The sequence below is a fragment of the Zeus faber genome, assembly GCF_960531495.2.
Source record: "Zeus faber genome assembly, chromosome: 16".
In the NCBI taxonomy this organism is placed as follows: Eukaryota; Metazoa; Chordata; class Actinopteri; order Zeiformes; family Zeidae; genus Zeus; species Zeus faber.
In genome coordinates this window covers 1,699,836-1,712,781 of record NC_137202.1, presented here as the reverse complement: position 1 = coordinate 1,712,781, position 12,946 = coordinate 1,699,836, and the positions used below count along the sequence as shown (strand labels likewise).

The window sequence follows — 12,946 nt, the reverse complement described above, 5'->3', positions numbered from 1 at the left end:
TCTTCTTCTTCTTGTTCTTTATCGCCCAGCCCTACGTTTACATGAAACTAAAAATCCCCGCGTCCAGGAGTCCAGTGCGTCATGGTGTCCGTGTCCAACAAGTCTGGAGCGCGGCAACCAAAGCCAGAACCAACTTTTAAATTCATCCTTGTAGATCTAATATGAGTGAAGATTAAGCAACTTAAGTCAAAGCTTGCAGCTCATGCATTCTAATAATTGAAAGAAAAAGTGTAATTAAGAGAAAAAGTCAGACAGAATAAAAGTGTACAAAGTGGACATATGGTAAAATGTATTTTACCATATGTCCACTGGATTTGTCCAGAGGGCAGAAAAGAGTAAAACGTAGAAGTGCCGGTACTTTGTACCGGTGAGTACCAGCCCACTTCGAGCACTGTTTGTGAGGACATTAACGATGAGGACATTGGATAAGACTATAGTGTCCATCGCAACATTTCCGGGAGGGAAAAATACAATTTGAGGTGAGTTAATAAATACCACACCAACAGATTTGGCGTGTTGCTCTACAGCCTTCCTCAGGAGATGTCGCTGTGAGATGACCTGACAAGGTACAGTATATAATCATCTGGCTGCCAGAGAAGGCTGTAGAACAGTGGTGGGTGGTAATGGTAGAAGAGACTTTGTGAATCACATCCACAGCTTTAACCTACTTCTTATCAAATGTCCTCTTAATGAAAACTGAAATACAGCATGTGAAAAAGTGCTTAGGATGTGATATTATAGCATAAATGTGAGCATAACTGCTATTAAATATCTGTTGTACTATACATTGACATGTAATTTATAATTCAGATAAATGGAATGTTATTCATAAACAGTATTTAATGTGAAACAAGGCAATGGGTCAATGTCTGTTCAAGACGTCGCAATCTTTGCCTCATTAATTAGAGCAGAATCAGACCTTGGTGATCTGGGTCCTTGGACATGGTCCCTGGGTTTTTTAGTTCAGTGACCATTAGAGTGCTCATCAATCGAATAAATTAGGTTGTTGGAGGACATTTGGGCACAGGTCTAGTGACACAGTAGGGGGTCAGGGGAAGGACCCTGGAGACTAATTTTTTTGTCGTCATCGCTGAGGAAAAACCTTTTCTCTTTTTCAGTTATTCTTTTAATTCTCTTTTAATGAAGCATCTGGGTCCCCAGGCTTTGGAGTGACCATTAAGTGATCACCTTTTAATTAGCTATTAATTTAGAATTTTATGAGCTTACTTTAATGCAATGTTATTAAATCTTCTAATTATTTTTACTACTGTATGGTGTGTTTTATTGTTTTTATTTTATGGTGCTTTGTTTCATTTATTTTAATGTTTACTTTTATTTTGTCACTAATAATTAAATTATATGTAAGCTTTGTTTTGGCTGGTACTGCACAACTTTTGTAAATAATAACATAATTTTTCTCCTAATTTACTTATTTGTTGATCCTACTCTCCACTCTGTTTCTCCTCCTAACCACTGTTCTCCACCTGCTTTCCCATTCCCTACACCCTCTTTGCATCTCCTCGTCTCTTCTCTCTTTTTATCACTGTATCCTCTCCTCTGCCTCATATCCCATAATGCGGGCTAATCTAGTCACAGCAGCAGCGCTGGGTGGGTTTCCTACACCGTAACTAACAGTGGTTATCATTCTGAAGTAGGGCTGCATTGATTATGGCCAAAATGAGAAGCACAATTATTTTAGTCAATATTGTGATCAGGATTATTTATCAGGATTATTAATCCATTTTGGGGAACATAATTATTTTTTGGCACTTTGTAAATCAACAGAAAACTGCCTTCACAATAATAATGTATTTTATAAACCTATAAATAAATAAACTAAGATAAGTGGTTTAACTGACTTAAATTGTAGAGGATATTTAATCAAATAAATTTGCCCACTATTTGGAAGGGAACCAAAAAACACAAAAAGAATGAAATATTTCAAAACACATACACAATAAATACATGTTCCTTATATTATGTAATTGCTTATGGTTATTGTTACAGTAATTATTGTTCAGGAAGATTGTATACATGGATAACTCTGAAATGTCTACAAATTCTGACAGTGGTGTTATTGTGTTTTTATTTTGTAGAAATTGGTACGTGTCAGTTGTCCTCAGATCATATATATTTCTGATGTTTAATACACTGCGTTTTGTTTAATCCAATTGTCTTCTGGTAATACTTGAACTTAATTTTTTCAAACATCATAAAAGTTAATAGTAATAAAATATTACCTGTCACTTTGTAACTTTGAACGGTCGGATCCATGACATCCATAAAGGTCTGACATTTATAACAGTATTTCATTTATAATTAGAATATTGTATCCTTGCTGTTATTATGATTAATATTCTTATTCTCTTTATTATAATTAATATTCTTATCTATTATTATCATCTTTATTATCATTATTATCATTACTGTAAACAGAGACAGAGGCAGAGGTTGACCGAGCCAGGATGGCTATTTATCATAAAGGATGTGGCAAACTAGGCCAGAGAGGCAGCCATGCTTAAAGACTCATTCCTGGCTAATTCCTCCGACCAGCAAGACCCTTCCCTTCCCCCGCACCCCACACCCCCTTCGCTATTGTCATTTCCTCTGGCCGCGGAATGACAATGCGTTCTCTGATGCTCTGCGGTCGTCAGCATGCACTCACACACTCTCTAATGAGTCGCTGCATGCTACACATTCCATCGTCCAGCGCGCTTTATTTAGTATGAGTAAAAACAAGGAGGCTTTCTCGGACATACTCCACTTGCTTTCAGCACGTTGTCATGGTGACACTGCAGAGAAACCTTTTACTGGACCGTTGCCCTCCCAAGGCATTGTGGGATACATTCGCCAGCGTAGCGTGACGTGCTTGCATTCTACGATGTTTCACTGGGTGCAGTACATACTGAAGTCGTCCTGATACTTCACAAACTATTGGAGCACACTAACCTTTCCGGACATGCTAAGCACTAATTTGGTGCATTAAAAAGTGTGCTAGTGTGAGATTTTGGATCCAGAAAGTGTCATTCATCTTACCTCCTGCACACACACTGGACGGCTCCGCTGCGAGAATCTCGATGCAGGACTTCTTGATAATCTGAGAAATGTAAACAGGTCGGACAAAAAGGGTCAGTGAAATAGATGCAGATGAAAGATTTCATCTATTGCAAATCTTCTGTTTTATTACATAATATGATCATGATCTGTGTGTGTGTGTGTGTGTGTGTGTGTGTGTGTGTGTGTGTGTGTGTGTGTGTGTGTATGTCATACTGAGTCAATGATTCCCCTGAGGGCCTGGAAGCCTCCCCACACAGGAAACACATGCTCCATGGTGTCTGCTATAGTAGCCAGCTAGGGAACATGAACATGTAACACAGAATCATGAGAATACAATGAGTATTTACTCTTCCAATTCATCGACATCCCACCCTGGATCCTACCTGTGTCTGGTTGAATTCTTTGACCCCCACGCAGTACACAATGGCCCCCATAGACCTGGCCCGCTCCGCCTGGGAAAATAAAATAATGAAAAATATACACAGACATTTAAGGAGAGCATGTCGTTATTATATTTATTATTTGACTCATTCCGATGCCATTTTTTCTTCTTTATCATAATAATAATAAGGTAACTGTATGGAAGGCCCCAATGTGTCTCTGGTTATAGATGTTTATGTTGATGGTGTTGACAGGGGTTTCCTATGGGAGAATGAAGTGTGGCAAGGAGATCCAGTCATCATGGAAACACATAGAAACATATTGGTACCCACATAGCCACAAGGCAGCTATTGGGGGGCGGGGCTATGTGGCATCGCCATGTGATGTCTTTGTGACATAACAAAGAACCCCCCCAACCCCCATACACTACTCACAAAAAGTTAGGGATCTCCGGCTTTCGGGTGAAATTTCAGGATGAACCTAAAATGCACTATAACCTTTACAGGTGAAGTAATTTGACCTTCTCTAAACTTTTGAATGCACATGTCCAACTGTTCAATGTTTCAGCACCTTTTGCACAACTTGCTGTTCTCTAACAAGGAGCTGAACGGCATAATTCACAACAAGTGTTTGATCCATGAATCGACCAATACATTTCCTGGTTCAATTAGAATTGGTATTTAAACAGTCCTCTTCATCATGCTGTTCACATTTTGACATCATGAGACCAAGATGACACCGAACAACTGATCAACAGTACCTCGCCATTGTGAGGCTTCAAACAGGATGTTCTCAGAGGGAAGTGGCCACTGAGCTTAGAGTGTCACAGAGTGTCATCAGCAGGTTGCAACAGAGATACAGAGAGACTGGAAGAGTCACAGAAAGGCATAGAAGTGGACGTCCTTTGGCCACATCCCACACTGATGAGCGCTTCATTGTGAACAGTGCCCTGCGGAACCGGATGATGAATGCCACTCAACTCCAGGCACATTTAAGGGAGGTGAGAGGCACCCAAGTGTCACGTCAGACCATTCAATACCGTTTATATCAGCGTGGTCTGCGTGCTAGACGACCTGCAAGGGTACCTGACCACACCACCAGGCACAGCCAACATCGTCTTGCACGGGCCAGGGAGCATTTACGCTGGACGAGGGACCAGTGGGCCTCAGTGCTGTTCTCTGATGAAAGTTGATTCACGTTGAGCAGAAATGATGGCCGCCAACGATGTTGGAGACGTCAAGGAGAGCGCTATGCATCAGCCACTGGTGTCACCAGACGAGCCTTTGGTGGTGGTGTTGTTACAGTGTGGGCAGGTGTGTCTAGTCAAACCAGAACTGCCCTACACTTTGTGAATGGTACAGTGACAAGCCCATACTACCTGAATAACATCATTAATCCAGTCATTGTGGCCCTGCATAAACAACACAGGCCTAATTTCATCTTCATGGACGACAATGCTCCAGCTCATTGAGGTCGCATCATTAGGGAACGGCTGCTGTAGACTGGGGTACCTCAAATGGAGTGGCCTGCACTTTCTCCAGACCTGAATCCCATAGAAAACCTATGGGATCAGCTGAGTCGCCATGTAGAGGTTCGTAACTCTGTACCCCAGAACCTCAATGACCTGAGGGCCGCCCTTCAAGAACAGTGGGGTGCCATGCCTCAGCAGACAATAAGTTGACTTGTGAACAGCATCAGACGTGGTTGTCAAGCTGTAATTGATGCTCAAGGGCACATGACAAGTTATTGAGACATTGACATTTTTTGTTGTGATTTACCCACCGCTGTTGTTGGCTTTTGTTTCAATAAATTGTTTGAGATGAGGAAATCACCATTGCATGCTTCTGCTTAAATGCCATACTTTCATGATATAATATCACTGTAGCGTGAACTTTTTACATTTTCCATAAATTTCACCCGAAAGCCAAATATCCCTAACTTTTTGTGAGTAGTGTATAAAGCTGAGTGTGACCTTGAGTGGAGGACGCAGGGGAGTCACACACACGCACACGAGGAGGGCAGTAATGCAAATGCATCCTGTGGTATTGTACAGGGTGGACGCTTATGATGTGTTTGAAGATGACGAGTTTTTAATGGATGCCCTGTTTCCTACCCAGATCCTCCTCACTCATAGAAAACAGAGGTTTACTGTTTTCTATACTGGACACGGACTGGACATGACGCACAAAAGTCCCCGAACCACAGACCAACCATGTGTCACACGTGTTATGCCAATCTTGGTGACGTGATTATGTTGGTGTTTTTCTGTGTTTTGTCTGGATGATTGTCCCTAATGACGAAAAATCGAATAATTTGAGAGTGAGTTGTGAGTTATTAGGTGAGTTTGGATACTTATTAAAGACAGTGCCCAGTGCAGCCGGTCCTCCATGCCGGGCCTGCAGAGACCCTGCACCGCTGGAGGTTAATAGTGTCTGAGTGCAAACATGTGTTTGATAAAACAGATCCCATCTCACCTCTCGCTGAGCCGTGTCAAACTGCCACTTGTTGAGTTCTCCGTCTGTCAGAGCGATGATGACACTGGCCGTCCCTGAATAGAGCACAGGTGAAAATTTGGTGGAAACCCCGCTCAAACATTGCTTCTTCCTGTTTGCTCACTCGCATTCTTATTTGTAGAGCTGTTTATTTTATTGCACATTTAAAAATAATTTATACTGTTTGAATATTGGTATTTTTATCTCTGTTGGCACCTGCACCAAGAGATATTCTTGTACATTTGACACTTGGCCAATTAAGATGAGACGACTCACCGTGATTCTCTTGATATATCTGTGCATTAGCCTGTAATGGCAAATGCAGAGCACATATAAACGAATGTTGTTTTTAGAATTAAGAACTGCCTTTGCTCATTTTTATTTGGGAGGGGGGGGGCTGAATATCCCTTACCATTTCCAAGCCCAAATTCATATAAGTGTCTCCACCGGGAATGACCCTCCTCAGATCCATCAGGCCCCCCGTGATGGCCTCCCTGCAGGGAACAGAACACACAGTTCAGACAGCTTGGACCAGAGCCCTTGTTCGTAGCAGGGATATTTTTCAAATATTGACCCAAGACCCCGTATATATAGACTCAAGTGGGAGGAAGGATTGTAATGGTTGGCTTCATTCTCTTGGAGCCGAAAGGTGAACCAGAAAAGTATTGAAAAAGGCCATAAAATATGAGTAGTGCACAAAGCTACGTTGCCAAAGCCTTCTCAAGTCATTTCATAAAGTTAAATGACATAAACTTCAATGTGGTAGCCTCGAGGTATAGACTAATTAAGAATATGATCTGTCGAGAAAAGCCATCTCTTGAGAGTTTTGTTTAAATGACGAGTCGTTGTTTATGCTATTGTACAAATAAAAGCGCAAAATTCAAGCGAGATCAGTCCAAGTCCCAGTTTTGGTTACGTCAGGTTGGAAAGTCTTACCTGTTCTCAGTCAATTTCAGGATGGTGTTTCCTCGCGTGGAGAAGACGATGAAGGACATTCTCAGCATCGGGCTGGAACGATATAGTTATACATTTTTATTCCCCATCAGTACTGAAGACAGGGGGACAACACATGATATTTTTCATTTCGCTGAACGACTAATTCATCTCATACCTGATGAACTTTTCAGCTACTTGCTCTACAAAGGAGTAGATCTCTATCCAGTGGTGCTTGACGCTCCCCGATCTGGCAGAAACAACACACACACACAAGGAGACGAGGAAGTCATGCTAGAGCCACAGTCAATATAGTGTAGATTCCCCAAATTAAAAAATGTGAATAGAAACTGCCATCACAACAACACATTCATGTGGAAACCAGTCATGCGTACAAAAGCAAAAAAGCATTCCTTCATTCCCTTACCCAACCAGGGGCATTCAATCAGCACTGGCCCAGACTGGCGCACTCTGAGTTGAACAGTAGGTTTCCTACAACTCAGAGTCCTCCAGGCTGGCTCTCCTGCTTGGCAACACGCTGCAGCATACATTACAGAGTGAGCTCGGCTCTCTAATGAATTCCAGTCCCAGGGGGCTGCTAATGGTGGCTAATTGCTGCTGGGCCAAAGGGCTGAGGTTAGACAGGGACAGATGTAGCAGTCTGCCTCTAGCAGGGACCATGTACCAGGCAGCTGGGTCTGTTTGCATCACACTGTGTGTGTGTGTGTTGGTGCAGCAGATGGTCCCAGTAAGCACAGCCAGCTTCACAACAGGTTGGGGGTCTACAGAGTGAAAAGGCTGTGACATGAACAACAGAGGGCCAGAAGTAACACTCAGCAGGGGGTAAGTGTGTCACGACAGTGCCAACACTAAGTGAGAAGCAGAGGTGTGTGTGTGTGTGTCTGCCGCCTATTCAACAGTGGATTGACATCAGACTGCATGAGAACAGTGCCAACACTCAGTGAGAAGCAGAGGTGCGTGTGTGTGTGTGTGTGTGTGTGTGTGCCGCCTATTCAACAGTGGATTGACATCAGACAGCATGAGAACAGTGCCAACACTCAGTGAGAAGCAGAGGTGTGTGTGTGTGTGTGTGTGTGTGTGTGTGTGTGTGTGTGTGTGTGTGTGTGTGTGTGTGTGTGTGTGTGTGTGTGTGTGTGTGTGTGTGTGTGTGTGTGTGTCTGTGTGTCTGTGTGTCTGTGTGTGCATGGGTGTCACAAACATGGTATGTATGCTCTGCTTTAGACCCACGATTGATGGCGGTTCCTTTGTGTCGACCATTAAACAATTCAGGACCAGAGGTTTGGGTCCATGTTGCTCCAATTCAAAGCTCTCCACACTTCAAAAAGCAGGAATCATCTGGAACAGTCGCACTTGCGGCTACACCCAACAGCCTCGTTTTGTTGAACCTCAATGCCGAGCAAAGCAGATCGCAATGAGCATTCATACAGGTTAAGGAAAAAAAAGCCGTCTTCAAATGCTTTGCTTTAAAAATATTTCTATATGGGATGATCATCTGCTCGTCTTCTATAGAAAATGAAAAAAGTCTCCAGCACCCAGATCAGCATTCGGTGGCAGGCTACTACTGCATCCAACGAGTCAACCACCTCTCGTCTAGTATGTCACCAACCACAATGCTTCTGACGGCTTGGTAATTACGTGTTGCGGTGAACTGTTACAGTCGCTGCGTGTTGCCTTATATAATACATTTGCTATTTTTAGTAAATGTATTAAGTCATTTTGTGGAAGGCGGCTGCTTCGCTTCAACAGGCATGCAGAATCACCGACACCACATTTCTGATCGTCTAGACTTTACTACGCAACTTATAGTTCTTTACTATGCAACTAGTACGACTTATAACCAGCACTAGAAGGAATAGGGTTCTATCTGTAAAAAAGATACATCATTACCGCTCAGAAAACCCCGCCTATTATTTGTGGGCCACCAGATAAGACCAGAGAAAGTTCAACTGTGTACATATGGTCAATATATTTCTGTAGCTGTACAGACACGGAGTTTACTAAGGCTTTAATGCACTCTCTGTGTCCCCTGGGATGTTTCCAGGGCTGTAAACCTCAGTCCCTCGCACTGGATGCCTCATATCCTTCTGAGCAGTCGCTCATTGTTGCGTCAGCATAGCAACAGTCAGGCATGTGAGTCAGGCCGACGTGTTAGCGGTGCGGGGTAGACCGTTTTTCAGTCAGTAACGCTGGGTTTTACTCCCCCGACCCCTCCTGCCTCCCACTGTACCCGACACTGACGCAACTTTTCTGTTCAGTGTGTAACTACTGTGTAATTACTCCGTATCAGATTCCATCTTCTTGCACAGACACAGAGCACCCTTCTTCCTGAAACTCCCTGCCACGTTTCCTGGATGAAAATACCAGATTTCACAATTATTTTAAAGGAAGTTTGAAGTATCAAACCAACATGGATACAGCCCCCTCTCCCGTTCCCTCTCTTCTCTGCACTCCATCGCTCTGGCGTTACATCGGGTCACTGCTTGGCATTTCACAGCTGAGCCCCCACACACACACACACACACACACACACACACACACACACACACACACACACACACACACACACACACACACACACACACAACAGCGCAAACCTGGGCAAAAGATCAGCAGCCTCCTGAAGGCCTGCTGTGGCACGCAGGTCCAGACAGCGACAAGACAAAGACAAACGCAGGCGTACCGGAGGCCTGGCCATGCGTGTCGAGCCGCACTCCCCAGGTACACTTTCCGGAAAAAAAAAAAATAATAATAATAATTTAAAAAAAGCAAAGGGTGAAAATAAGGGAAAAGCAGCTGACAGATGTTAGTGCAAACATTCAGAGAGATAATCGGACCCCAAGGACTCTGATGGAAATGTCACTCACCATTGCTCACCTCACCACATGGCAGTGGAGAGGTGAGCACTGCCATGTGCGCCAGGGCCAGGTTTTAATTTTTTTATGATCAAACCAGTGACCTAAATACCAAGAGTGTACCAAGTACAAGCAGACAAGATACGATCATCATTATAATTTGCTCAACCAAAACTCCCACATATTCTAACTGTTTATCTTGTGGGGTTGTAAATATATATATATATATATATATTTGCTTCTCCTCCTACTCCAGCAGTAAGAGAGCACCCGCTTGGCTTGCTGCTGTATGTTTACAGTGCAGACCATGTGATCATTATCGTAAAGTATTGCTCTGAAAAGCTCGGCCACGGGTTTTGCGCTCTCTGTCACCTCAACTCAGCGTGCTTTGACACGTTTGGCGGTTTTGTGTCCATGTGCATAACCTCACCTCACCTCACGCATACCTAGCAGACAAGATATGACTAAAATTCCAATTATGATATCTGGGCGTCCGAGGTGTTATCATCTGCTCTGTGTGCGACTGCAGAATCCTCACACGGCACAAATGGTGTAACCGTAAAATCATCAAGCGGAAGCTGTGTCCACAAAGAAACAGAATATAATGTATGTTTTGTCAACTCAAACGACCTCGGTGTAAAACATCAAGATGTGGAAAATGTATGAAATCTCTCCCTTCCGGTTGTTAACTTAGGCAGAAATGGTAACAACAATAAATAAGAACCCATACTGTATTTCTCCTCAAAGTATGTCTAAGAAACCACCCAGAAAAGGCAGGGTACAAACCAGATATTCTCAACATTTCTCACATCAAGGCAGTGACGGCCCATCAGTGGTGGAAAATCTGGGTTCAGAAAGTGAAATTCCAGTTGAAAGTCAACCATGTGGATTTAGTGAACCGGCATGGAGCCAGGGGTTCATCTGATGAGCAGAATCAGCCAGATCAGTACATGGGTGGCGCTAAAACACAGCAGGACTTTTACTTCAACCTGGAATTTTCCACCTCTGCACCATATTCTCCTCTTAGATCCGATCCAGGTCCAAACATACTGTAAATGGGCAGATGACGGTGTAACTATATTATTAAAACAGTCGTTGTAAATTGAATAATGGTGATGTTTGATTATAAATCGTCATATTTTCGTCACCCCCCCCCCACCAACTGAAGGAGCCACTGGACGGTCTCTGAAACCCCACGTTGAAAAACCCCAAGTTGCAATAAGATGTGAACTCAGGGGCTGTTTTTTTGTTTTTTTATCATCTTGCTTGCAAGTCCAGCTGCTGCAGCCAGGCTGGTCGGTCTGAAACCCAATCCATCTCCCACTGGCCCAGCCCACATCCCGGGAGGAAGGCTCTGTTTGTTTCATGAGCAAGACCAGACCTAGACCAGAAGCAAACAAAAGCAAACCCCCGTGTCCGGGTATATTTACCCCATTTTAATTCAATGATCCACACCCTTTAGAGATAAGAAGGAGAAGTGAACCCAATGTCAGCGGAGCAGTATCCTTCCATAAAAACACACTGTAACTTATTCACGACATGCTTGGGCAGTAAAACACTCGACATAGTGAAATGTTGCACAGTGTGTGTCTTAAATCTCAAATTCCAACTTTTTTTTTATTAAAACCGTTAGAGGCGACGCGCAGCGGAACACAAAGCCATACATAACAACATAGGGGGGCACTCACTTGTCCAGGACAAAGTAGAGGTCGAAGGCTCCCTGACATGACCTCTCCTCCTCGTCGTCCTGCTGCCCTCCATACAGCTGCCCCTCCGCCGGGAGGAAGAGCCCCAGAACGAGCGCTGCGGCGAGGAGAAGAAGAAGCAGGCGGAGCGGCGTCCACGCCATCTTTCCGATCCGAAGTGAACCGCGCTCTCTCCCCCCGAAAAAAACAAAACACACTCTGACAAGTGGAAATATCCTCACATTTTCTTCGAGCCTAAGCCGGGCTGCGTGTCTGTGTGTGTTTCTACAGCTTCGCTTCTTCCTCTGGGTCGTGGTGGAGCATGGGGCAGGACTGCGGGGCTGTAACTTGTCCCGTCCAGCAGGCGCAGTGACGGAGGGCAGGAGCTGGGCAGGATGGAGGGGAAGACGGGGAGGGGAGGATGCGAAAATAACCACGTATGGCTTTAGATATCCAAGGTAGCCCTGTTTGAGAAAAGAGATAGAACAGATGGAAAAAAATGTATCTGCTTTCAGCATATTATTTTTACATTCAATATAATGTTATAATGTTGTATAATGTTTTAATATGTTAGTTTATATATAAAATAAAATTATATCTTTATTATTATGATGATGATGATTATGGTTGATTATTATTATTATTATTATTATTATTATTATGATTATTATTATCATTACTGTACTAGGGGTCCAACCCCTAAGGTGCGGGAGCCCTATTGCTATTGTTCATGAAAAATTTACGTCAGTACTCTAATAATCTCATGAATCCGCTGCACTCACAAACAAGATTAATTAAATGTGTAATCCGAGCGGTCCCAACATGCCAAGTTTGATCCGACTGGCACAGTGTGGTGTAGACTCTGTTGCTCTGTAGTGGTTAGAGATTACAAACTAGGTGTGTATGGCGGCCTAGTATTGAGGAACAATTTCGTAGAAACTGAGCATTGCAGTCTAGTGATTGGTCAATAACCCGATATGACCGACGTCAGACTTAACCCACAGACAATCTGAAAAGGATTTGTATTCGGGGGAGGTCCAACATGGCGTCGTTCGACTTTTATCCAGATCGGTTCAGTGTTGTGGGTGGAGTTTGTGATCGACAATGGCTTGTTGATCATTGGCATACGCATGCCTGCCAGACTGTGTGCCCAACTACCAATCACTGATCACCGGTTTTTTAAATAATTACAAATAGATACTGATTCATAACATAGTTTTGCTTAAATAAATAGACAAACGCATACCTAGTTTTTGATAACAAGTTGATCTCTATAACACAAATAGAATATATCGATATGTATGTATATAGAATATACACAGTATAGAATAATATTTTCTCTGATATGTAAAAAGTTTGTTTGAGCTTCTCTCTCACTTTTTCTTTGAATCTCTGGATTAGGGAATTGCTATAGCTTTTAAATATGAAACTAGTTAGTTTGATCTTGTAAATATGTAAATATTTAGTTTGATCTTGTAAATATGTAAATAGTTAGTTTGATCTTGTAAATATGTGAATATTTAGT

General features: G+C 43.0%; 1 protein-coding gene across 2 annotated transcripts in view; it reads right to left on the bottom strand.

Annotated features, from left to right (window-relative positions):
- antxr1d (ANTXR cell adhesion molecule 1d) overlaps window positions 1-11,777 on the bottom strand; it is a 33,289-nt gene extending 21,512 nt beyond the window's left edge. For both annotated transcript variants that reach the window (XM_080016129.1, XM_080016130.1), the window contains exons 1-9: window positions 11,425-11,777; window positions 7,042-7,113; window positions 6,867-6,938; window positions 6,343-6,424; window positions 6,207-6,237; window positions 5,913-5,986; window positions 3,441-3,509; window positions 3,271-3,351; window positions 3,037-3,097 (exon numbers count right to left, since the gene is read on the bottom strand). In XM_080016129.1, the coding sequence (XP_079872255.1) occupies window positions 3,037-3,097; window positions 3,271-3,351; window positions 3,441-3,509; window positions 5,913-5,986; window positions 6,207-6,237; window positions 6,343-6,424; window positions 6,867-6,938; window positions 7,042-7,113; window positions 11,425-11,585 (703 nt within the window). In that variant the 5' untranslated portion in view covers window positions 11,586-11,777. The remainder of the gene's footprint in view (window positions 1-3,036; window positions 3,098-3,270; window positions 3,352-3,440; window positions 3,510-5,912; window positions 5,987-6,206; window positions 6,238-6,342; window positions 6,425-6,866; window positions 6,939-7,041; window positions 7,114-11,424) is intronic.
- Between the last annotated feature and the right edge of the window lie 1,169 nt (window positions 11,778-12,946).